The sequence below is a fragment of the Arachis ipaensis genome, chromosome B4 (assembly GCF_059453495.1).
Source record: "Arachis ipaensis isolate K30076 ecotype BB chromosome B4, ASM5945349v1, whole genome shotgun sequence".
In the NCBI taxonomy this organism is placed as follows: Eukaryota; Viridiplantae; Streptophyta; class Magnoliopsida; order Fabales; family Fabaceae; genus Arachis; species Arachis ipaensis.
Genome location: NC_142439.1, coordinates 110,807,927 through 110,834,629, shown reverse-complemented (window position 1 = coordinate 110,834,629; position 26,703 = coordinate 110,807,927). Strand labels below are relative to the sequence as shown.

At 35.2% G+C, this 26,703-nt stretch overlaps 2 protein-coding genes across 3 annotated transcripts in view; both read left to right on the top strand.

Annotated features, from left to right (window-relative positions):
- Window positions 1–18,739, top strand: part of LOC107639535 (uncharacterized) — a 32,632-nt gene extending 13,893 nt beyond the window's left edge. The window contains exon 6 of the mRNA XM_088485733.1: window positions 17,735–18,739. The gene's annotated coding sequence lies outside the window, so the exon portion shown is untranslated. The remainder of the gene's footprint in view (window positions 1–17,734) is intronic.
- The window catches only part of LOC107637917 (protein yippee-like), a 31,297-nt gene extending 9,502 nt beyond the window's left edge, over window positions 1–21,795 (top strand). Inside the window, exons 1-6 of one of the 2 annotated variants that reach the window (XM_016341162.3) lie at window positions 17,410–17,548; window positions 17,735–17,863; window positions 19,498–19,541; window positions 19,935–20,043; window positions 20,384–20,439; window positions 20,844–21,067. In XM_016341162.3, coding sequence (XP_016196648.1) covers window positions 17,768–17,863; window positions 19,498–19,541; window positions 19,935–20,043; window positions 20,384–20,439; window positions 20,844–20,928 — 390 coding nt within the window. In that variant the 5' untranslated portion in view covers window positions 17,410–17,548; window positions 17,735–17,767 and the 3' untranslated portion in view covers window positions 20,929–21,067. Of the gene's footprint in view, window positions 1–17,409; window positions 17,549–17,734; window positions 17,864–19,497; window positions 19,542–19,934; window positions 20,044–20,383; window positions 20,440–20,843 lie in introns of those variants that run through there. The other variant, XM_088485734.1, reaches the window with a different exon arrangement.
- Window positions 21,796–26,703: the final 4,908 nt, after the last annotated feature.

Genomic DNA, 26,703 nt, shown 5'->3' with positions numbered 1-26,703 from the left:
CAGGCTGAATGTCAACGTACAAGGTAAAAATCTTTCTCTGCTATAGTGTTATTTTTAATGTGTTTTATTTTGTATGCTATTAATTATACTTTACTTAATTCTTGCTTAGCTATGATTGTGCAATATACGGCATGAAATAGCTTGAAATAATTGATCCTTAAAAGATCAAAAAAGGAAAGAGGTATCAATATAAAAGTTGGAAACAATTAAGTAGTTTCTAAATTAATGAAATTCTTTCATTTCTTATTTCAGTTGGGTTCATTTCTTATGTAACTAATTCCTTTCAATTGATATCTAAGAAGAGATTGATTCCTTCAGGCTCAAATATGGTCCAAATATTCTATTGCACAAACTGGACAAAATTAGAGACCAAGTGATTCGGGCGTCTGAAGCAATAAGACTCCCGAAGCCATCTTCTACCCTCTCCAGCCCTTATTGTAAATTCACATCTAGAGATATATATAGTAAATAGGATATACTTTATTTGAATGGTTGTAATTAACACTATTTTGTTTAACTTGTTTAAAAAAGCAAACACTGCTTCTTTCAATGTATATATGTGAATATTAATGTAAATGTTAATGTATATATCTGATTCAAGATGGATTAGTCCTTATCCTGTCGGTCTAAGATGTTAATGTATATACCTGTTGGAACTGTCTGGCTGATGTTTTATTCCAGGTTCATAGTGAATGGAATCAGGGTATTTATCAAACATTAAGAGCCCCAAAAACACAAATGAACTGAAATTAATACACTAGGTGAACCAAAAAATTCCATATACTAATATAGCAAAGAGCTAATTTTAAAAAATGTTGCTATCAGTATTCAGTTTCAGAAACACCTTAACTCTTTGACATAATAGAACAAATTGACTATTCAATAAACAAAAAAGGGACTACTTAATAAAGAATTTCATAAAGCTAATATCAAACACAGAAAAGTGACTATTCAACAAAGAATAATACCAGTAAGAAATTAACCCTCTTATAAGTTCAGTGAACCGAAATTTGCTCATACATGAATGGAAATTTACGTTAATAAAAACTAAAACTCCTATAATTCTCTCCGGTGTAATTCATATCCGGTGCATTGTAAAGGCTGGAACTTGACTGCATCGTTGATTCGCCGTCTAAAAGGTTCAACTGCAAAAGAGAAAATAAATCGTATATTAGCAAAATGCACAAATAAATTTTTCCCTAATCGAAAGCAAATCAATTTTACCTCGCTTGGAGCTGGATTTTTCTTTTTTTTCCGTGGCGTTTGAGATCTTTTTTCCAGGTTTGATCCCAGTCTGTTCTTGGGCTGGCCTCTTGTTCTGACATGTGGCGGGCTTTGAAGGTCGTTCACGTCGCTCAACGTCACTTCTTCGTAGGATAACGAACTTTTTCCTTTGCTTCTCGCTTGATATTCTTGCATCTCGTCCATGACATTGTCAAAGGCCCGGTGCAAAATTCTGGTTAGCTCCTCGGACTCTGATGCACCTTTGCAGATATTATGCGACCGAAATACCAAATCGTCGAATCTTTTGCTTTTCGGCTCCAGTAGAGGCTCGTCTTGGTTACTCTTGATGTGTGTGTGCCTCCTCTTTATGTTCTTGCTCCAGCGTTCCAGTATGTATTTCGGTGCCACGTTATCTACTTGCTCGAAGCTTAAGACGCTCAAGGAATGGCGGCATAGTATGCCCCCTTGACTCGAACAGTAGCCACTGGCACTTTACCTCTCGTGATACTACGTTGTAGGTGACGAAAAACTTGTTGAATGTAGAGTTAGAAACCTACTCTACGACTTCGTATGTTGTGAAACCTAGGGTGCAATTCACTGATCTTGTGATGTAGTTCACCTTTTCTCTGAATTGTCCTTGAACTTCCCTGAACTTCTCATGGGTATACATGTGCTAAAACTGGGCCTCTATTGCTGATTTTGTTGCACATGGTATCACGGTGTGAAAATCTGCAGCGTCGAATTCTCTCTCTTTGCTCTCTATTTGCTAGACAATTGTCGTATTGCTTCACGAATTGACGCAAGGAGCTGTTGCATGTGATGAACTTATTGAAAAATGCGTGCATGCTCTCGCTCTTTTGTGCGCTTCTCATCCCGACCCAGAAGTGGTGATCCAAGTAAACTGGAATCTATATATGCCGATCTTCGTATAGCTCTGCATAATGAACCGAAAACATGAGCTGGGATAGACCAAAATCTGTGCACGTTTTAACCAAAAAGTAACGGCATGAAAATAATTCAAATTAAAACCTCAGTTACCTAAGAGACACTTGTTGCATCCGAGGCCGTACTTTGTGACGAAATCGTTCAAGTTTCTGTCGAATGCATCTTTTGTGAACGAGTTCCAAACGACGTGGCTCATCTCTTGTTCGATTTCTTCGTGTCGCTTGAAGCCGTTTAGTTTATTTGGGATCTTCTTCATGATGTACCAAATGCACCACCGGTGAATTATTTTTGGCATGCACATCTAGACGGCCCTTTGCCTCGATGTGAATTGGTCGGTGAGAATGCCTTTGGTGCCTTCCCTCCCATGCAACGAAGGCAACACTTGAATAGCCATTTGAATGATTGGATGTCCTCGTTTTTCATCAGGGTGTATCCGAGAAGTGTCGACTGACTGGGGGTGATTCACGCCCACAAAAGAACCAAAAACCAGATTGTACCAGCATAAATGGACGCTCTCACAAAGTGATGAACCAAAATGTGTAGATTTGGTGAATGTAAAGACTTAATTTGGGTGAATCGAATACCTGTTTATGTTGTAGGTGGTGTCGAATGAAACCACGTCTCCGAAATACTCGCATGCAGCCCTGCTTCTTGCGTTGGCCCATAATGCATTTTTGATGGAGTGATCGCCTTCGAGGTTGAGCTCGAAAAAGAAATTTTGGTTCTTCTCTTTCATTCTTAATAGGTACTTTTTGAATTCTTTGGCATCGTCTAATTTGGAAACATTCCGTACTTTCCTTGTGATGTAATTCCTCATGTCTTTTTCTATAAAACTTAGTTCCCGATGACTACCGCTACTGCTACGAATGATTGGTAAGTTTTGCTCGGTCTGATTCTAGCTTCCTTGTTGGTTTCGATGGTGCGACACACGAACATGCTTAGTTCCCTGTGTTGTTTGAGCATCTCTACCCGGTCTAGACAGCAGGGGTGTGAATGATTCAGAACAACTTTGGAAATTGTCTAGAAACCAACGTCCTTCAATATGTGTACGTAGATCCTGGCAAGACAGTTTATGCCAGCTGAGGGATTTGTCTTCAGAGTTAGAGATATCTTGGATTTCCACCTCCCCTCTCTGCTGCATACTATTAGTTGATTCTTAATCTCGTCTCCCTTCCAAGTCGTGTTCCTTATTTTGGTAGAAAAACTGGCAAGTTTGGAATAATTTTTGTAGAACTTTCCAGTTTCTTCTAGTGTCTTGAAAGTCGTCCTGACCTTTGGGACAAATTGTTCATCCACAACACACCTAGTCTACAAAATGAATCGAAAATCTTATTAAGGTGAAACAATTGTATAGTACTAGATGAACGGAATATTATCCTCTATATAAACTCAAATTCAAATGGCTGTCTGCATACTGAACCAAACATGTTATTAAGGTGAAACAATTATATAGTATTAAATGAACAGAATATTATCCATTATATACATTCAAATTTAAACAGCTTTCTACATAATGAACCGAACACGTTATTAATGTGAAACAATTGTATAGTACTAAATGAACGAAATATTATCCATTATATAAAATCAAAATCAAAACACCTGTGTCTACAATTTAGAGATTATCAATTCAATTCAATTCAATTCAATTCAGAACACCTGCATCCATTCAATTCAATTCAATTTAGCAATTGTATTTCATTCAATTTGATTCAAAAAATAATCCAAACCTCGTCCACTTGATTTGTTGCAGAAGAATAATCCAAATCGTTCGCATTCAACTAATTTGAAGTTAAATCGTTCATTATTTCGATTCAGAAGATAAATGCTATGTGCAGATCGAAGAAGAAAACAAAGAAGAATAGGAAGAAGATAAATGCAACGTAAGGAGATTGAAAAAAGAAAATGAAGAAGATGAACGTGAGCAGAGAAGAATGACGAAGCTTATTATGTTAAATGTAATGCAGATCAACAAAGAAAACGAAGAAAAAAGACGCGAGCAGAGAAGAACTACGAGAGCAGAAAAAGTTTACGTTACAACAGAAAAGGTTTACGTTAATATGTTAAGCGCGTATATCACAAACGAGTTGAGGGGTGGGGGAGGCACGTCTAGCAAAAACTGCTTGGATAACTTGGATATATTTTTGCATGGATGTGGAGCATTATTGTTTCATATTATATGACTTATATATAACGGTGATCACATTTATTGTCATAAATGCTGAATTGAATAAGTCATTATTACTTTTGATTTGAAATTAAATGAGAATAAAGTCAAAGATGTTAATTTATTTGGGATTTTGGGTTTAATGAATGTTACACTCAAATATAAATAGTGACTTTAAGGTTTTGGTTCCCAACACATCAAAGTCGTCTCCGTAGCTTTCTTTTTTCCATCATAGGAGTTGTGATTAAGCCCTGTCAAACATATAAAAGGCTTTGGTAGAGAAAAATAAAAAAAATCAAACTCTCTTAATTATATTCATGAATTCAGATACACTTTCATACTCTCAATTATATTTTTTAATGATTTAATATAAATAATCTTAAATCGAAAAATCCTAAAATTTCTACCAAGTGGTATCAATAGCTATCCATTAATAAATTATTGGGAAGTAATGGATTTATTCTACTTGATATTTAAATTTTGAAGTAAGCTTTATAGATCCATCCCGTTCCAATATAATTATGGCTCTTCCGATTGCATAATTATATATTATATTAGCACAAGGATGCACTTTTCTTTGCACGTGATTTGACCTAAATAATGGATCTTAGTCCCATAGAAGAAACGCATACAAAATTACATATGTATTTTTGTCACAACCAAGAATAAATGAAAATAAAATAAAGGATAAATACCTTTTTTAGTCTTTGACCATTTTTTTTGTGGGACATATTACACCCTAATTATTACTAAATTTTAACCAGGTTTTTAACCATCGATATAACTGGATCGATTGACCCTTGTAATCGGTTGCGAATGGGTTATCTGTATGACGTGTCGGGTCGAGTCTGAGTTGTCAATGCCAAGTGCCACGTGTTAAGAAGAATTGTTACAGGGACTAAATATTCCTTCCCTTCAACTGAAAAAACGTCGTCGCTTGGCACTCATAAACCCCCTTTCTTCATAATACATTTACATTAATATCCTTCTTGGTGTCACTCATTCACAGAAAAGCCTATCACTTCGTCTTCCACCATTATTTCCCTCCAAAACCTTTGGACAAAGCTGGAACTGAAAATCCAATAATGAGTCTACGACGGACGTGTAGAGGGTTTAGACGGTGACTGCGTGACACGGTATTGAAAGGTTAGTTTCATGTTTTGGTTTTCTTATTATGTTAGTTGACAATGAACTTGTTTTCCATGTATGTCTTTGAGGAATGAATTGCTTCTCGTTCGTTTTGATCAGTAAGATTTAATCAATAAAGTGGGTAACAAATGAGCACTATTTTTTATTAGGGTTCGGTAATGCTAGGTTTTGAGAAATGTGGTCAGTATTAGATGCAATCAAATTCTTATGTAGTATTTTTAGTCGTGATATTCTTGGTTGTCATTGTTGTGCATTACAGTAAAAACTTTAATGATTCGGATTAAAAATGTTGCAGATATCTGTGTTTGTGATCCCTATATTTAACCATGGCGGAAACAAATGGTAAGCTGCATTACTTAGGCGGAAAGGAAGAGAAATTTCTTCCAATGGATGTTGACTTCGTTAATAAGAAGGACTTGGAGGAACTGTTCAAGGGATTGGGGTATTTGGCCTACAAAGAAATTTACTGCCACGACCCAACTTCTATTGCGTTTGAGGACGATCTGCATGTGCTTCATGGTGGCAAGGGGATCAACAATATGTGTAATTTTACTATGAGCCACAATCTGAATGAGTTCCACCTTTACTTCGAGCATGCAGTGGATACTCCTATTATAACTAAAGATAATCCTGTGGTCGAGGAAGTAGTTTCTGAAGATGAGCATGTGTTGGTGGTGACAGATTCTTCAAAATCATCGTCCTCATTATCTATTCCTACGAGAGTGCCAAAGATGAAGCCTACAAGCCTCTTCTTTCTAGGTATGAGAGTGAGAGTAGTGAGAACTTTGTAGAGGTACAAAGAAAAAAGAAGAAAAAAGGGAAGTCTTCCTCACTTAAGACCATGGCAAAAAGAAAGGCCTATAGGAGATATAGTAGTAAGAGAAGGAGGAAACATGTAAGTTGTAAGAACCGCGACTAATTAACCACCTAATTAGATAATTTATTTGTCCAAATTAGGTCCCGAATAATTAGAGTGAGAATTAGAGGATTTAAATATGATTTTTGGACTCAGTAGATTTTTCTAAGTCAGAAAATGTATTTTTGGCAAAAAACCGAGAAAAACCACGAATCGGCAGTTGAACCGGTCAAACCGGTTCAAGTTTGCCCGGTACTGTGCGAGAAAAAGTGAAAACAGTCAAAAACCTTAGAAAAATATTAGAAGTAGAAACCGGACGTTAATTTTAAAGGTTTGGCCAAAGGTTGGGCCAAACGGGCTAAAAATGCTAACGGGTTAGACCGGGCCCAAGTTGGGCCCAAGCCCTATATATATAAGCCATTAAATGAACCCTTCAGCTCATTAAACACAACACACACATCAGAAGAGAGATTGAAGAAGAGAGGAGGGTTTCCATTAAAATACTATTCACACATCACTTCAATCTGCGATATCTCGAGCTACAATACTCCGATTCGCGTGCCGTCAGCGGCTACGCGAAGCTCTCGCCGAGCCCGTCATTTCTATCTAAGCCTTGTGGTAAGTTTCTCAAGATTTTTTGTCCAGTTTCCTGCCCTAAGATTTTCGAGTTTTGGATTTTGGATTAAGTGAAATTTTATGATTTTGAGTATTTAGGTACACTCTAATCCTTGCTTAGCATTGGATTTTTGGCTTCCAAAGCTGTTGGAAAAGGTAAGAGGTCTTGAACCCTTGTGAAATTTCAATTATAATGAGCTCTAGGTTAATTTGTGATGATTTATGTGTATATAGTTTGATTATTGTGAGTTTGGAGCTTGTTGGTGCTTGTTGGAGTTATATTGGAGGCTTGCTTGTGGTTGGAAGCCTAGGTTGTGCTCAAATTTGGGTTAAGGGCATTTTGGGAATCGGCTAAGGTATGGTTTCGGTTTCCTCTATATAGTATATAATATTTATGGACACTTAGACTAGTGACCCATAGGATAGGTTTGAATTTAAATGGTTGTTGAGTTGTTGAATGATGATGTATGATAATTTATGATGGGTTGATGAATTTGAGTAATTGTGATGATTGATGATAATATGATGATGATGAATGATTATGTGGATTGAAAAGTGAATGGTAATGATATATGTGATGTTGAGATTTAATGAAATGGTAATGTGGTTGGAAAATGTGAATGAGGATTGATTATAATGTGATACATTTGATGTTGAGGTTGAGAATGATGAAATGTAAAGGAAAAAGTAGTAAGAATGGTGCAATATGTTATAAAATGTAGATTTTGATGAGAAATGGAGTTTGGAATGGTTTTATTTGGTTTTGGTTGGTTTGAGTTGTGAAAATGAGGAAATTGGTGAATTGTGAACTTTTGGTGAAAGTTAGTTTTTGGTGAACTTTGTCTGATCATAACTTATGTCTCAATTTTCGAAATTGGTTGAAATTTATTTGAAATTAAAGCTTATTGAAAAATCTTCAAATCGATATAAAGTTTGTAAAATTTGAATTTTTGTAGAAGAAGTTATGATCATTCAAAGTTCGTGTTGAAACTCTGAAATTCTGCAAAGTTGCAGAATTTTGTGATTTCTGGTATGTGTGCACGCACAGCCTTGTGCGCATGCACAACTCTGAAAAATTTATAACCTGTGCACACGCACAGACCTGTGCGTACGCACAGGCAGCGAAAGGCTTTCTGTTTACAGCGATAGCACAGCTGGTGCGCGCACATAACCAATGAGGGTTTACAACCTGTGCGCACGCACAGCCCAGTGTGCACGCACACGTTGGGAAGGTCAATCTGTTGAGGGCGCTAGCACAGCTTGTGCGAGCGAACAGACTTGTGAACTTTTGTACTTGTGCGTACGCACACCTCTATGCGTACGCACACGTTTTAAAACTTCTCCTACGCACACCCCTGTGCGGACGCACACGCCATGTTTCTCAAACTTAAATTTTGTTTTCAACTATTTCACCTTCCCAACAAGATTGTAAACTTCTGTGACACCATTTTAAGACTCTTGGGCCTAGTTTTGGGCATTTAAAACATGGGAAAGAACCTAAGGGATTTAGTTGATAATATTTTGAAAAATTAGAAAATGGAGGCTTAGGTTTCTGGTGCACTGAGGATGGGTTGATGGCGTGTGAAGGTAGACTGGTATGTGAAATAAGAACTGACAAATAGTTGAGCTCGAAACTGAAATGTGAAATGACAGTGGTCGAGATGAGTCGAGGACTCTGAATGAGATGATGGATCCATGTTATGCTGAAAATGTTTTCTGAAAACCACTGAAGTACTAATTTATACTGAGATTACGAGACACTATGCGCCTGGCAGGGGCGGTGGTTAATCCCGCCTATCTAGGTAGTGGCTATTGAGATTATGAGATGCTATGCGCTTGGCAGGGACGGTGGTTAATCCCGCCTGTCAAGGTAGCGGTGGTGACGTCAGGACGGTGGTTAATCCCGCTTACGTTGAGATGTGAGGTCTGTGGCAAGAGTATCCCGCTCGCATCCCTTCGGATCACTAGAGTGTGCAGGCACAAAATCCTGGACGGTGTTCCGAGCACCATATCTCGGGGGTTCCCAATTATGATTCCGAAGGGCGACATCTCCATGGAGGTGTGTCGGGTTGGCAGTTGAACCGACAATGTGATATCACAACCAATAGGACAGGCATTCATCATGTGCATCTTATATCTGTTTGTTTACTTTGCCGACTTGTAATTGCTTGCCTAATTGAATAACATGCCTAATTACTATTTGAATTATTTGCCTTACATGCCAATACTTGTGTTTTGCTTGCATTGAAATTATCTGTGTTTTCTACTGGGATTGAGGAGGTTCGGAAGGCGTTGGCGATGGGATCGCATGGAGGATAGGTTGGTGAAGGCTGTGGGACAGCAGAGACTGTTAGACTAGAGAATCCTTTAAGTTAGATTACCCATTTTATACTGCTAAGGCTATAAGTTGTATTGAGGCTTAAATTATGCTTTATTTCTTTAGTATGCCTAAGATGAATCTTGTGATGGATATGAAGTCTAGGATTGCCTTTGGTGTTCCGGGGTCTTATATCCTACATCACTGGGCACTGTTACCATACTGAGAACCTCCAGTTCTCATACCATATTTCTATTGTGTTTTTCAGATGCAGGTTGCAACCCACCTCGTGAGTTGCTTGGATGGTGACAGAAGCGGAGGATCCTGTTACTCTTGGAGTCTTTTGATTATTTTTGTTTTACATCTCTCACTTTTGTATTTTGCTTTTTTCTAGAGGCTTGTGTTGAGAGAGAAAAACTTGTATAAGCTGATTTTACTGTCAGATTTCTGTATGTCTGTATATATGGCTAGCCGGCTTAAACTCCGCGAGCCGTGGCTAGAGTCTTATGATATTATACTATTATCTGTTGTTATATTGTATCTATATCTTGTGCTTTAAGTTAGAAGCTTCGTTAGTACGTTTTGCACTTTTCAAATCCTGTTTTTGAGCTATATCCTTCATCAGGCTTCTAGATTATATTATTTCTTCTATATATAATATGTATGAGCTTAGAACTGTCGTAACCTTTGATTAACATTTGCTTTACGATGCGAGGTAAGGCTTAGGCTAATTAGGGTGTTACATAAGTTACCTAGTCAATATTTAGCTTTCACTAGTATGAGTTGTGCTTAATTGAATTTTGTCCTCTAATATTCTGCAGGGTCTTATATGGGCAATCAAAGAAGTCATGCCGAATGCACATCATAGGAATTGCGTGTTGCATATGTGGAAGAATTGTGAACTGGAATTTAGAGATAAACAAGTAAAGGGGTGTGTTTGGAAAGCCGTAAAGAGCACTACTCCAGTTTAGTTCAAGGCTACCATGGATAGGTTGAAAATGGTGAGTAATGGAGCATGGGAATATATGAGTAATTTTTTATCCTAAGGTGTGGTGTAGGGCATTTGTTAGTCACTACCCTAAGAATGCTACTGTGACAAACAACATGTGTAAGTCTTGGAATGCGATATAGTGGATGCTAGAGAAAAACCGATTCTAACATTGTGTGAGGAGCTAAGGGTACATATTATGAAAAAAGGGGCCACACATAAGAGGATCCTAGGGACATACAAAAGAAAGTTGGCACCAGTGCAGAAAATGAAGTTGGATAAATAGATTAAGCCTAGGAGTCACAAGAGGAATGCTCACTGGTGTGGTGACAACGACAAGGTTGTATTTGAAGTCTCAAGAAATTCGCACAAGCTTGGGGTTAACCTGAAAATCACATATGCACCTGTAATTTGTGGCAGCTCACAGGTTAGGTGTACACTTATCAAATTTAGAGTATATGTTATATTTGAATTGTACGGGTATGAAATTTAGGTCACATGTTCTATTTGAGCAACAGTTATAAAATTTAGATTAGATATTCTATTTTTTTAACAGGTTAGAAATTTAGATATTGTATTTGCATAATAGTTATTTGAGACATTATGTTCTGTAGGTGTACCTTGTGTTCATTCTATTGCAGCAATATGAAAGGTGAGAGTTAAATCAGCTGAGAATTTTATGTCTCCATTCCTCATTATGAAAGCCATAAGGAAGACTTATGGCATTTGTATCAACTCTGTAGATAGTGAAGAGTTCTGAGAACCATCTGACCAATTAAAACCTGATCCACTTAGAATTGTGAAGCCTGCTGGTAGACCAACTAAGAGGAGAAAGGAAGTAGTTCAACCTCCTACACCTGTCGATGGCAACAAAGTCAGAAGGACCTTCCAGGTTACTTGCAGCAAATGTGGAGAGAAAGGGCACTACTTCAAAACATGCAAGGGAGCCCCTAAAAATCCTAACCGGCAATCAAAAAGAAAGAGACAGAAGAAGGTTTCTTTGGAAGTTGCACTAGTTAATCAAGATGGGAACAACAATAAGGTTGGTGCTCTATCAACTAATCATGCACCAGTGACTGCTCCTCCAATTCAGGTTAACTATATTATAGAGTAATTGCTAGTCAATTTTCATCCATGGAATTATAGGCTAATGGTGGCCAACTCTTGTTTTACGTTTCAGGATAGAACCTCTGGCCAGAATCACAACCACCCCAAGCCTTAGAAACTTACTTCAGAAGAAATTAGGGTTAGAAATGTGAACTGTATTTTTTTTTTTGGATAGAGTTTTTGGCTGTTTATGTTGTAAAAAGTGATTGGTATTTAATAGTTATTCACTGTTTTTTTATATTATTTTTTGCAACTGAATTAGGCTAAGTCTAAAAATAATAAGAAAAAGATGCCAGAGAGATCACATGCCCCACAAGATGGATAGGAGGAAATTCCAATCACTTAGTCTGCTCCTCCAGTGGTAAATTCTCTTATCTATTTATTTTAGATTGCTGCATTATTCTGCAACTTATTTTGTTGTGAACTAACCACATCTTGTGCATATTTTTGTATAGCAATCTCAAAATAAACCTGCACCACCAGTCCAGCCAAGTCCCAGATTCAGGTCCAAGCAGAAGACTTTTAGGCCACCAACTCCTCTAAATCTATAACCTCCCCTAAACCATGGACCTACTCATCCTGCACTAACTCAAACTCATTTGGGCCAGCCTACCACTACACCAAAAATCCTGAGGACATCTCCAAAGAAACAGTGACTGCAGCAAGTGGAGGAACTTCCTCAAGATTATTCAAGTCACCTAGGCAGACTTAATTATTTAGGATGATTATATCATAAGACATCGCATTTAATTATCTGTTTTTTAGTTGTTTATGCTTTTTTGGTTGTTATTCTTGAATTTGAGAAACTAGTATTTAGTAAAAACATGTTTTGTGATACATTTTGTATAAGGCCTCACATGGTTTGTGAGTTATATTTTGGAAACTTTGCCTCACATGGTTTGTGAGTTACATTTTGGAAACCTTGCCATTATGAAATGACAATATCTCATCTTTGTATAAATGTTATTATGTTTTCTACTTTCTCAAAGCTTGATTCTATCAATCAAATATACAGAAGTCATGAAATGTGAAAAATAAGGGTAACTGAATATACAATGTCTATTAATTCAAGACCATAGTTTATTACAATTTCATAGTCTAAACTTTCACTGCATCCTCAAATTGCACCACGTACAAATCATTAAAATTACACTAACATTATACAGATGTAACTAAACTAACCCCTTTGCTATTACAATGCCTAACAAAATCAACCAAAATATTTTCCACTTGCTAAGAGCACCACTATCCTTCTTAATATTTTTGCATTCAACCATCTTCTTTTCTATCTTTGCAATCCTTTCTTCCATCTTTTTCTTTGGGTCTGCATCTCCATTTGTGCCACTTCATCAATACAAAAGGAGGTAATATACTCATCTTGTCAAAAAAATATTTGTAATGTCATGCGTTGTTCTATAACAAAGATATCTACTATTAAACTCCAAAAATCACCAAATAACTCAACAAACCAAACAAAACCTTAAACATAAAACTTACCTTAAAATAAGAACAACCAAAGAAAAGCCTCCTTAAATTCTGTGAAGTGTCAGATTCGAATAAGATGGTGTAGATTCTGCAATTACGCACTGGAGAAACAAATTTCTTCTTCATTCTCCTTGACATTCCTACCAGACTGCTTCCATTAGTACTCATTCGAGTGTTCCAACTCTCCTCATACCCGCTGCATCTTTTCTTGCGATTGCATGAAGAACTAGAATTTGCAGTACCTATGCCCACTGTTGCAGAGTCTTCTCACATAGATGCAAGATGAAAACCCTACCCTTTCAATCGTTTTAAGGAGGAAGGGTTTATGAGTGCCAAGCGACGATGACGTTTCAGTTGCAGGGAGGGGTTATTTAGTTCCTATAACGATTTTTCTTGACATGCAACACTTGGCATTGACAACTTAAACTCTATCTGACACGTCATACAAGCAATCCGTTAGCAACCGATTACATCAGTCCAATTATATTGATGGTTGGAGACCTGGTTGAGATTTAGTGATGATTAAGATGCGATATATTTCACAAAAAAATAATCACGAGTCGAAAAGAATATTACCCTAAAATAAATTACTATTCTCGTTGTTGATGATGAATTCATTTAGACTCAAATTGATAAAGTTTTTTCTTTTATTTTACAATTTTTGTTTTAACGCAAATTAATCACTATGAACAATAATTAGTTTTTTTTTTTTTTTGGTGACGAACAATAATTAGTTTTGGATAATACATATGAAAGTTCTATAATTTTTGTTTATATATTTCAGTAGGTTAAACAAAAGGATTAAACTTTTTTACATATTTTTTTTGGATAATAAAAATTTATTTTTTCTTATTCAATATTCTTTTTAAAGAGTTTGGCATTGAAAGATTTAATCATAATCATATGTATATATATATATATATATTACGGATTAAATTGTAGTAGCAATAATTTCAAGTAAATAAGAACAATTTTGTATCAGAAAATATTTGTGATTTTTTTTTTTTTTTGCAAATAAAGACGTGGTTTTTTATACAGTAAAAAACTTATATAAAGTTGCATTGTATATAAAATATAATTTTAGTCTCCATAAATCAAGATTTGTTTTTAATATAATAGAAAGCATTAGTTATCAATATGATATATATATATATATATATATATATATATATATATATATATATATATATATATATATATGTCTTGTTTTTTATACATATATAATATGTGTTCAGTTCATTGGGTGAGGTGAAACGTGAAAGATCGTGTAGGTTGGGGATTGGATCCTGAGCGCAAGATCTGTAGAGTAAAAAGTTGATAGACTTCGTCAATTGATTAGTTAGTGGGTCATTTGTAAAGACATTCCAATACTAAAGTAAGTATTCTTACGATGAAACAATTAATTAGGATAAAGATGTGATGTACCTAGAAGAAGGATAAGCCCTTTTCCTTTATTCCTGTTTATCAGGTGAATCCTTTGTTCAGATCCAATTGTCAAAAAATTTTCACTAACTGTTTTGATCATCAGTTGTCCAAACCTTTACTAGGGACTGTATCACGCAAGAGATGTGTTGGTTTGGACGGGTCAGGGACTTGCCAGGTTGGGAGTAACCCCGACTCTTAGCTTATTGGGTTGGGATAGAACAATATTTTAGATATAGAAAATGTATCATATGAGAAGAGATTTTTATATGAAAATGTGAGAATATATTTATAGTTATTGAATTAATTTGGGTTAAGATTAAATGTACCTAATAAATGGTATAGAAATAATATATTTATTATAGTCATTATATTCATGTGTAAATATATTTATAACCGTTATATTTATTGTCATTATTTTCAATTTTTATTAAAATATACTTAATAAATAAATTAAAATAATAATTTTTTATCCAAATAAAATTAATAAATATTTTTTATAATTAAATATATTTTTTAAAAATTTATACAAATATAAAATAAAACCTCTTAAAAAATATATTTAAGAAATATTTCTTTTTCTCGCTTAGCTTTCATGCAGGATGTTAACAAAATAGAAAATAGGAACAAAGCATCATAGGAGGGATATGGCGTGGACACCTCAGTTGATCAAGTGATGGAAATGGTTCATCAGAGCTATTGTCAATGGATGCTAAAAGGAAAGGCAAAGCCGTTAGTTAAGCACAACATAGCTGAAAGTTGAAAGGATAAAACTCCAATAATTAGCTTCAGGATCAAGAGTGATATATAGGAGATACAAAATAAATCTTAAATTACTAAATTGTTTTAAGAATTATCAACAACATAATATAAGGTGAATTAGAATTAGTTTTAAAAAATATTTATTTTTTAAAAAGTTCTATTTCATATTTATATAATTTTTTAAAAAAATATTCAACTATCAAATATTTTTAATTTTATTTGGATAATAAAATCTAATTATTTTAATTTATTTATTAGGTATATTTTAATAAAAATTAAAAACGATAAATACAGATATAACGATTATAAAAATATATTTACACATAAATTTTAATGATTATAATAAATGTATTATTTGTATACTATTTATTAGATATATTTAATATTCACCATTTAAATTAAGATTTAGTTAACATATATCCTAAAAATATATGATAAATTTATTATTAATAAAAATTTTTAAATATTTTTATTTAATGAATGCAAATAAATGTATTAAAAATTTAAATTTTTTATATCTTTAATAAAAAAAATTTTAATTTATAAACTTAACATATGTCTTAAAATATAAGATAGACAAATTTTTTTAATTAATTCAATAATTATAAATACATTCTCATATTTTTATATAAAACTCTCATTCTTTGCAGTGATATTATTTGTGCTATTATTTTTGCAGTGACATTATTTGTGCTATTATTAATAGTACAATTTTGGCGATGTGTTTTGGCTTCCCATATAGTTATAGGGATTAAGTTATCTTCATCAATTATTTTGTATTTAATTGAAAATTAATAATTTTGCATATGTAAATATGTGTATTATTAATAAGGACTCATAATATTATTATGTGATTATTATATATGGTGCCTTATTATTTTATTATTTTTGTGCGTGCTATATATAAATATTTGATTTTGTTACATGAGGAAATTAGTAATAATATAATACCTATTTATTTTATAAAATTTAACTTTATAATAAATTGATTAAATATTATACTACTAAAGTAGTATTTTTTTTAAAAAAAAATTGATTTATTTTAAAATATTAAAAATATAGTAATATATAATTTATGCGAATATTGATCAATTCAAATAGTATATATTTGACTGAATTACATGCATATATTTATAGTGACGGGGTGATTAATAATGAATCAATACTTATTATTTATGCGGACAATAATCTGTCTAAAAAAAATTTATTGTTTGGCCAAATAATAATCATTAAATCTTATATTTATTTTCTGTTTAATTATGCAGCTACTAATCGGCCTAAAGGAATATTAGTATTTGACCAATTGATACAAAATATATACGATAATAAATAGTATAATTCTCAAGTTTTTATGGAAATAATGAGTAATCTAAGATAAGGTTATTGTTTGACAGAATTTTGTTGAGAATATTTAGTAAATCGTACTAAATAAATTTATGTGTACATAATAATAATGGATTAATTCAAAAGAAGTTATGTACTTAGTCAAATTACATATACATATATAATAATAAACATGTGATAATTATTTAGTTTTATGTGAATAGTAAATCTGTCTAAAGTTAATTTTTGTAGAAAAAATACCAATAAATAAATAATATTCTTTTAAATCTTAACTGATTTTATAATAATTTAATGTAGTGGAATCAAATTTAATTACTTAATAGAGACAAATAAATATTATTTTTATGTACTATTAAAAAATATTTTAAATTATAATAAGAGCACTTGTCCTCACAAGTTATAAGTTTTCAAGTAAATTTGTCCTTAGATTTATATATAATGGTTTTTTATTTATTGTAATAATTGCTGAATAAATTATTATTATTTTTTATTTAAAATTAAATAAAAATAAAATAAAAATATTAGTTTATATAAATTTTAAAATTTAATAAATGATATACTCAAATATAAATAATAACTTTAAATTTTTAATTTCTAGCAAATCAAAATTACTTCTGTGTTTTTTTTATTAAAAGTATTATGATTCAGTCTTATTAAAAATATTTAATAAGGGAAGATAAAAAAAACTACATTCTTTTCAGTTATATGCTCTCAATTATATCGGCGAATTCAGGCGCATTTTCGTATACTCAGTTATATTTTTTAATAATTTAACACGAACGGTTATGCGGAGGAACCCTGGAAGTTGTAACATTTTCAACCTTGTTTAAGGGTTATATTCTGAATTGAGTCTCTAAGAGTGGCTTGCATAACAAGTTATGTTAGGAGCAGTCCGGCGCCTTACCCAGAGAGAAGGGTGACATGTCATGTGTCCGTAGAAACAAGGAACGGCAAACTCTTTATTGATTATCATCATCACTCCCACACGCCCCCTTCGATTTCATTTCGCGATTCACATTCACATTCTAATTTCCAATTAACAAAACAAACCCACTCCAAATTTCAGTTTCACAGAACCCATTCCAATTCCATTCATCACATTCACAATGCGCTACCACTCTGTCTTCTCTCACTGATATAACTCTCTCTCTTCTTCATCTTTTCTCGGTAATCATTCTCTCATTAACATTATTATTCCCAGCATTTTCACCGAATTGGTATTTTCCCATTTAACATGGCATGCTTTTATTTTATTTAATTTTTAATTTGTCGTACGGTTCTTTTTGGCTTTCTGATTTCCTTTTGTGTGTTTGTAATTTTTCCTTTTCCTTCTTTCTGTGGCTGTGTCTCAAGTTGATAGATTGGTGTTAAGGTAAGGGAGAAGACATGGGAAGGCTATTCTTGGTTAGTCTTGAAGGGAACTTCTATAGCTGCAAGCACTGCCAAACGCATTTTGCCCTTGCTGATGATATCATTTCCAAGGTTTATTTTTAATTGTTTATTGTGTTGTTATTATTTTCCTTTTCTTTTTCCTCTCATACATTTGTGTGATGATATCTTGGTGCCTGAATGGCTGAATGTACAATTTGATGATATCTTAATGTCTGGGTTTTTGTTGGAGAATTATGTGATATAATGCCTTTTGTGATGATGGTTTAAAATAGTGGGTATATTTGCTTTTTTGATTACTGTGATTACCATTAATTGTGCAAGAGTGTTGCTAAGGCAGCAAAATTGTTGTCGAGTGTTGAAGGGAGTATCACGACGCTATGGTTGCAAACACAATTTAGAACCATCATGCCCCCATTACTGGTTGATCATGATGATGGGAATCTGATTAACCCCAGAGGGGCCAAATAGAAGATAGGATCGACACGAAGTGAGAAATTGATGGAGCTTAAGAGGAATTGTTTCTGGAACACATACATATATGAAGCAGTGGCATTTTTAGATAGGATCGTGTTTGGGTTAAACATGTCGATACTAACTTGTGGACTCTACATGATGTTCAACTATTATTGGTATTTCGTTTTGGTTGTTAAATGTATAAGATTTTGAATTTCTGTGTGCTGCTATTTTTTGGTGTCAAGTCATTCATGTCTCCATAGTTGTGTTTCATTTTTTCGCATTGACATTCTATTCACTGTAATTGCGTAATTCCTTGGAAAGGTTTTGGACTAGTTACAAACGTGTATGGGAGCACCAAAGTATGGCTTCCTCAAATTTTTTTTAAGCCATGTAATTGTATTAATTGTAGGCATTGTGGTTCTGTTATATTCACATTGAGTACCTAGTGTTTCTAAGCAAAAATGTTTCTCACCCTGGTGATTCTCTCAATTCAATGACTATATTTTTTTTTTAATTCTTGAGACAGATTGTTATGGGCATAGGCATATAAGTAGTGGTGTAGAATATGCATATACAGGGCATGGCATTATCCCAATAAGTAAATAAATCAGAAAGTAAAATGGTCCAGTTTGGAGATGAAGTGTTTGAAAGATTTGTTCAAATAGAATATACGTCTTAACAGACTTAAAAAGATGTTTTTTTTTTCTTATCAAATTTTCTAATTAAAATTTCATCCAGATTTAAATATGCCCACTTCTGGTTAGCTCTGCGAAGCCATTTGTGCCTGATGAATTTGTTTGAGAGATCTAAACATAAATGGGCTGACTTTAGAAGTAATCCATGAGCCATGACTTGACGCAATGACATCGTTTGATTCATATAGCCAACTCCACCTAGTGAAACAAGACTTTGTTGTTGTTGTATGGGTTTTATCTCTAAAATTGGATTCAAATGTCATCAATATTGAGTCTGTTGGGCCATATTCTCTTGATTGGTTATATACTTATATATGAACAAAGCAATATAAAATGTCCTCATTGGAAACTCGTTGACCACTAAAAGTTGGAAGTTTTCTATTCCTTGATCATGGCACCTGATTGACATCAGGTTGGCTATTTTGACATGGATGCGGTTATGTGTTACTAAATAAATAGAGAATTTTGAGTATGATTACCTTCCCTGTGCTGCATTGTGCATCTGTATCTTAATTGTACAGCGCAGACAATCTAAACTAATCTGGTTTTCTTGTTTATTATTTATTTTTTTAGTCTTTCCAGTGCAGGCATGGGAAAGCTTATCTCTTTGATAAAGTGTAAGTTTCATTTGACTTTCTCATTACAAAATTAAAATAAGCATCTCTAGTGCCATTGCAGAATTTTTTGGATACTGTTGCATAAATATTTAGCTAAATTAGCGATAAACATCAGAATAAAAATAATAATTGTCAAATACATAGCCTATTACATATCATGCAATTGAGTAAGTTCACTCTTCTAGGTCTAATAAAAATTTTCATGTCTATCAACGAGTACATTCCTTTAAAAGTGGTGATTTCACAGAGAATAACTTACACTTCTATGCTTTCAATATCTTGAATGCTTCAGTAATGCACTTGGTACTGGATGAAAAATCATGATGAGTACGAGACTTTGTTGTGTAATAGCATTGAGTAATTGAAATAACTTGTTATTCCATCTTATGACAGTGTAAATGTTACCATTGGAGAGAAAGAAGAACGAAATCTGATTACTGGAGTGCACACTGTTGTTGACATATTCTGTGTTGCATGTGGATCCATTGTTGGATGGAAATATGTAAGGACCAATTTTTATGGCCTGTTGTTGGCGATTTAGTTGTTCAGATGCTGTTGACATTTGCAAATGCCTGTTTATAACATAGACTCATCAGATAACACTACTACTTTTTGCAAGTTCAAAATCACATTGCCTACTTTTTTCTTTATCTGTTTAGATAACTTATTACTTCTCAAAAAGAACCTTTTAAAACATTCAAAGTAAGTACTTCTATTAGTCATTAGTCAGCATTTAAATATAGAATTACTTATTGATATGTTACTTTCTAGAAGTTTCTTTACGAAGGCTTATATAAGTTATTCTTCTAAAAAGACCAACTTTCTATCTCATTTCACTTCAGGAGTCTGCTTGTGAGAAATCTCAGCAGTACAAAGAAGGAAAGTTTATCCTTGAAAGGTGACTAGTTAGTTAATCTGCATTTATAGCTTTTATGTTTTATCTTTATATTCAGGGTAAATTTCAATAACCTCTCTTGTGCTTAGGCAATGTTACAGATAACACCCGCTCTATTCATAGAAGTGTACACTAAACTCCTTGAAATTTGGGTTATATTGACACTCGGCACCCTTGTAGTGTATAAAATGCGACACTAACCTCCCTTATAAACATGAGAAGAGGTCAATGTCTGCATGACATATCAAGGGATGCCGGGAGTAGAATTACCTAATTTCAGTGGAGATCAATGTAATTTACCATTTAGTTCATTTGTTTTTCAAACGAGAATAAGTGGCATTGGGGATCTGGTAATGGTCGGTGGCCAGTATTTTTAAACGAGATTTGCGATTTGTTATTGTGAATAGGTTTAAGGTGTTGGGACCTGATGGCAGCCTCTACATGGAAGCTCAAGAACCAAATGCTGCTGGAAGTGATGTTGATGATGTTTGATTTGCTCATTTAGGATCTAATCTCATTTTGAAACTGTACATTCTCTATGCTTCTTCCTGTTAAAATATGTTATACCTCAGCTATTAGTATACACTTACAATGCACTAAAGGTTACAATAGTTCCCTTACCCTTAATTCAAAATCAACTAGGCCAAAATGTTGGAATTGTATGAAACTAGTGAACTGTTTATATGATTTGATTAATCAGATTCGGTATAGAAAGTAAGCCTTAGTGCAAACACTAACGATGTTTTCCCCTTGAAAAGCCAAAGCTTGAAGTTTCCAATTTTGTTGTAATGCATTTATCAAAGAAAAATCTTTGAAATATGTTAGCACAACCTTTATATTATATTCGGTTTTGCTAAGACACCAACTTATTTTTAACAAAATATTAGCCAACAAAGTAGTGAATGAGCAAGATTAAGAGAAAGAAAAGGAAAGGATGTTGGTTGTCAATCTTTTTCCGTATTCTATAATCTCTGGTTTTCATGGAGAGGTAATTTTAATGTCCTGGATTGCTACTATAAATGCTACTTAATATTGAATAATCACTGTTGGATTACAACAAAAACGAGTAGTAGCAATTTTGTAGATTGACAGCGGAGAGAGGATGTAGAAGAAAGTTGTGGTTTATCATTTCCATTTCAAACAAAAAACCTGTTCATCACCAGTTGTCTTTTGTCCTTACACCAAACGATTATGATCATGATTTTCCCCTTTTCCTCTAATGATTTTCTGGGAGAAAATATACGCTTCTAGCGTATTACGATAGTCAGAATTGAGCTCTACATAGTTCATCCATCTTCCTTATTTGTGACATAATGCAAAGCACAGTAGATAAACCCAACGCTAGAAAAAGAATAAAAACGAAACGTTGGTTGACAGGACCAAGAGCCATTCTCCCTCCAAGAATGTCCAGTAAGTAGTTTCTTTTTAGCATGATGACATGGCCATGTGCAAATAAGCAGGGGCACATTTTGTATTTTTGTCATTTTAAGCCGGGGCACATTCAATAAAAATAAATATACAGTTAAACATCACAAATTACATCAAATTTAATTTCGATATTCTGATAGTGTTTACATATACATTTAATTACATAATGACATATCAGTAAAATAATTATATTTTACATTGCAAAAAATACTCTACAACCAAGTGATTTACCCAACTAAGTTGTATTTCAGCTTATCATATTCAAGCGCACTTCTTCTTCCTGTTATGTACACTACTGCTTAGTTTTCTTTTTCTTCTTCTTCCTCTTCTGTACACTGCTACTTCGTCTTCTTCTTTTTCTCTTTTTTTCTCATCTTTCTCTTTTGTTATCATCATTGTCGTTACTACCGCCGTTGCCGCCACCTCCTCCTCTTCCTCCTCTTTCCTTTTACTCCTCCTCGTTAGAGAGTAAAATAAAAAGAATTATGAAAAAATAAAATAAAAAAAGAAAAAAAAAAGATGAAAAAGAAGAAGTAAGAGTAGAAAATAAGGAGGAGGAAGAGAAACAGTTTTGAATTATGCATAATTTATCAGAAAAATTTCTTAATAATAACATATAGATATCTTAGTTTTGACACCGAAATTTTGATGTCTCTTTAAATAAATTTCAGTGTTATTTTTGTTTCTAGCAAGAATTCAATTCAATAAGTGTAAATTTATTTTCATTCAACTAAATAAGATTGCAATACATATTATTTAAGTCTAATATGAGAAGCAATACTCCTAAAAGATGTAAGAGCAAAAGAAAAAAAAGGAAGAAGAATAAGAAGCAAAAAAAAAAAACAGCATTAAAAAAGAAATTTATGTGTTTTATAATAAAATTTCAATGTTAAAATTATAAAATTTTGGTGCTATTTTTATTTATGACAAGAATTCAATCGAATAAGTGTAATTCAAAAAATTTCTATGTCACGGTAAAAAAATTTCATTTTATTTTCTGATAAATTCAACATAACTCAAAATTCCTCATTTCTTTCTTCTTCTTCGTTATTATCATCATCTTTTTTTTTTAATTTCTCATAATTCTTTTGTTTTACCCTTATAACAAGAATAAAAATAAAAATAAAAATAAATCAAACAAAGAAAAAGACATACATACTACTGCAAAAATCACCAAAAAAAGGAAGAAAAGAAAAAAATGCAACAATAACAAAGCAATAAAAGAATGACGATGACAAAAAAAATATATAAAGAAGAAGAAAAAATACGAAGGAGAAGAAGAAGAGCGCAAAGAAAAAGAAGAATGTGAAGAAAAAACGCGGGATATGAAAAGGTTACTGGTTAGCTAATAATAAAGTTAGTTTTTGTTGAATTTGAACCAACTTGGTTAGATTTAATTGCCAAAAAAATTTAAATATATAATATCATTATTTATATTTATATTGACAGCATAAATGGTCATTCAAAAGAACGGATGCGATTCATTGGGCAATGTGTAAAAAGTACACTTTTTCGGTGATCAAAATTAAACTCAATTACATTTATCTTTTCTTTTTTTCTTAATAGATTTATTTTGTGTAAATACAATACCCTAATTTTTGGTTCCAATAACATGTAAATGAAATTTCAATCTTTAGTTTATATATATATAAATCTCTAACAGTTTAATTTCTTCTGGTTTTAGACTCTTGAAGAATTAAAACTCAACTATATATTTGTTGTAGCAAATGAATGGAAAAGGATCAAAACTCAAACTATAAAAAGTTACAAAACTTAGATAAAGAAGGAAAAAATTATGGAACTGTTCGGTAGGTCGGGTACCGGACGGTTTGGGTTGGTACTTCGATTGATAAGAGGAAAATTGCCTGGTTCCGAGATGCTGGGTTGTAGGGAGTGCAGCCGACGTTCCGAGCTCTTCGAATGGAGAAGGGGGTGTCACCTGCAAAGACACTCCGACGCTCTAGTCAGCAAAGTGTGCAGATGAAAAAGGATGAGTGGTATATGACGTACCTTGGGGGAAGGGTAGGACCTTCCCCATATATATCATGTCAAAGGTGGGCCCATCAAGGACAGGCCCACCTTCCTTGATGCTTCCTTCCCACAACTATAACGTAGCTATCAGGGACGCGTGTTCGGGTCGGCGACTGAGCGTCTTGCTCCTGACCGTCCGGGTCGGGTGGTGCTCAGGTCGGACTGGCCCGCTAGTGGTTTGGGTCAGGCCGTAACAGTGCCCCCAACGCGCCAGCAATGATCATGAAGGTGGTTGGTGGTGCGTTATCTCTTATTCCGTGTGTTGTCGCCAGGTCGGCCACCCGTGGAGGGGACGTGCCTCTTGCGCGCGTGTCTGTTTGTTGCTGAGGTGACCGTTTGTCGCCTCGTTCCTCGCGCGGAGCATTAAATGCTCATAATGGGTTGGAAAACCCTGTGCGCAAAGACCATTTTGCTCCCAGGCTTTTCGCGCTTCTTGAGTGGCAGTTTTAAACAGTTTTGCATTTGTTTTCCTCTCCCACTCTTGCTTCTCCTATCTCCCTCTTCTTCACTCCCAAATATCCCAAAGCCGCGTTCTAGCATCCTTGTGCATCTCTTTTTTCTTCCAAGTTTTTGCAACTAATCCAGGTAAACATCGATCCCTTCTCTTTTCTGCTTCAGGGTTTTCTTATCCTTATTGTTGGCCTTCCTGTACGTTTGTTGTTTGTGCTTGCTCCTTGTTCTTGTTGTTTGTTTGATTTTTGTATGATAGATGACTTTTTAGTGTCAAGTAGGTGCGTTAGGGGGGTTACCATTCCAGGGTAGGCTTTGTTTGGATTTAGTTTTTAGCCATGCTTGGTCTTAACTGTTGGATAGGACAAATATAGTTTCTGGGCTTTTTTCCGGACTCCCGACCTCATAGACTAATGGAGTGGTACCCCCACTGTAGGTATGCCTCGCATCGTTTCTCGGGCTTCTCCCTCCGCCACGAATTAAGATCCCTACGCCTGAGTGACTTCCGATGTGAAGGATTCGCCAAATCAGATGGACGAGGGGGAGTTGACGGAGTTCCGACAAGGCGAGTACTTGTGTGGAGGGACAGACGAGGAAACCAATTATGACGTCTTCGTTCCTTCCCCCAACGAACGGCTATATGAGCTTAATTTCCATTCCCCCGGGTTCCCGACTGGATCTGGTTCTATAAATACATGTTCACTCAGGTGGGGGTTTGTATCCCATTTTCTCCTTTCCAAATGGCGCTTCTTAATCGGATCTCCGTGGCGCCGTCGCAACTGCATCCAAACAGTTGGGCTTCTATCCGGTATTTCGAGATGGTATGCGAATATCTGGAGTTGCTGGTATCTGTTGACGTCTTCCTTTTTTTTCTTCAACCTCACTAATCCTTCCAAGGAGGGGAAGGCAAGGAAAGGGTTCATGTCCTTCCGATCTGCCCAGGGTCGGAGGATCTTCGGCTTGTTCGAGGACTCTTATCATGGGTTTAAAGATAAATATTTCAAGGTGCGTCCGGTCGAAGGTCGTCACCCCTTTTGGTTGTCGTTAGAAGGGGAGCGCCTCATTCCGACGTACTGGAGCTTTGGGGCGGGGTCCAACACATTCATTAAGGTGTCTTATAGGGGGATGTCCGCTGTGGACAAGAGGGTCGCCGACGTGTTGTTGGCGGTTTTTGGGAAGAACCATATGAATCCCCACCTTTTGATGGGTGACCGGGAGGTCACCAGGAATTATGTTTGTGAGTTGTTTTGCCTTGTAATTTGCGTTTCCTTTCATTCGCTTGGTTGTGCCGGTTTCACGACTTAACTTGTTTATTTGTTTGTTGCAGTGGAGATGTCTGCTTCTGTGACAGGGTTTGAGGACTTGTTCAAGACTTTCTTGGTGGACAACGATGAGGAGGAGGCGGAGAAGGTTGACGAGAAATCGGAGGACCCTTCTGAGGATAAAGATCAGGCGACCCTGTCACCCCGTGACACCAAGATGACGGGTAAGAATTCTGACGGGGCGCGCATTTCTCCAGTCCGAGAGGAGACGGCTGGCCCCGAGCACTCGACCTCCGCTCGACCAAAGGATGACGACTTGAAGCTTATCCCCACCCCCAAAAGGCAGAGGGCATCCTCTAGCCCAGAAGGGGTTCTTACCGTAATGGAGCGGAACTTTGACGCCGAAACCTTCATAGATTTGCAGCTGCTCCCCGGCACAGAGGATCATTTTCTTGGTATCGAGCTTGTGGGGCAGGCAAGGTGGATGTACCGTACCCTTCTCCGCGGTACCGCAATAGCTCGGAAGGCTGAATTCGAGTTGTCAGGATGCAGTCGTTGCGCAGGAAGCTCGAATCGGCTGTCACGGCCAATAACAAATTTAAAGCTCAAGTTGAAACTCTTCGGGAGCAACTGTCCGAGTCGGGGAAAAAACTGAAAGTCGCTGAGGAGAAACCCGCGTCTGCCGAGGAGAAGCTGAAGGCCTCCGACGACACCGTGTCCCGTTTAACCGAGCGGGAGATTACTCTGGAGAGCCAAATTAACCCCGCGCAAGGTCAGGTGGTGGCTTTGGAGAAAGAGCGTGACGTGGCCGTCTCGTCAGCTAAGGCCGCTCAAGCTGAGGTTGAGGAGCTTAAAAAGAAACATAAGGTGACCAGAGAGCAAGGGAAGAACGCGATCTTCATGACCGAGGAGGCCCTTAAGGCCCAGGTGAAGATCGTGGCTCCCGATTTCGACACGTCGGCAATTGGAGTTTTCAAGACGATCAAGGATGGAAAGATTGTTGATATGCCCAAAAAATGAGCTCTTGTACCTTATGTTTTTGTATGGATTTACGGTTTTATTGTAGAACTTTTGAAGCTTTCTTCGTTATACATTA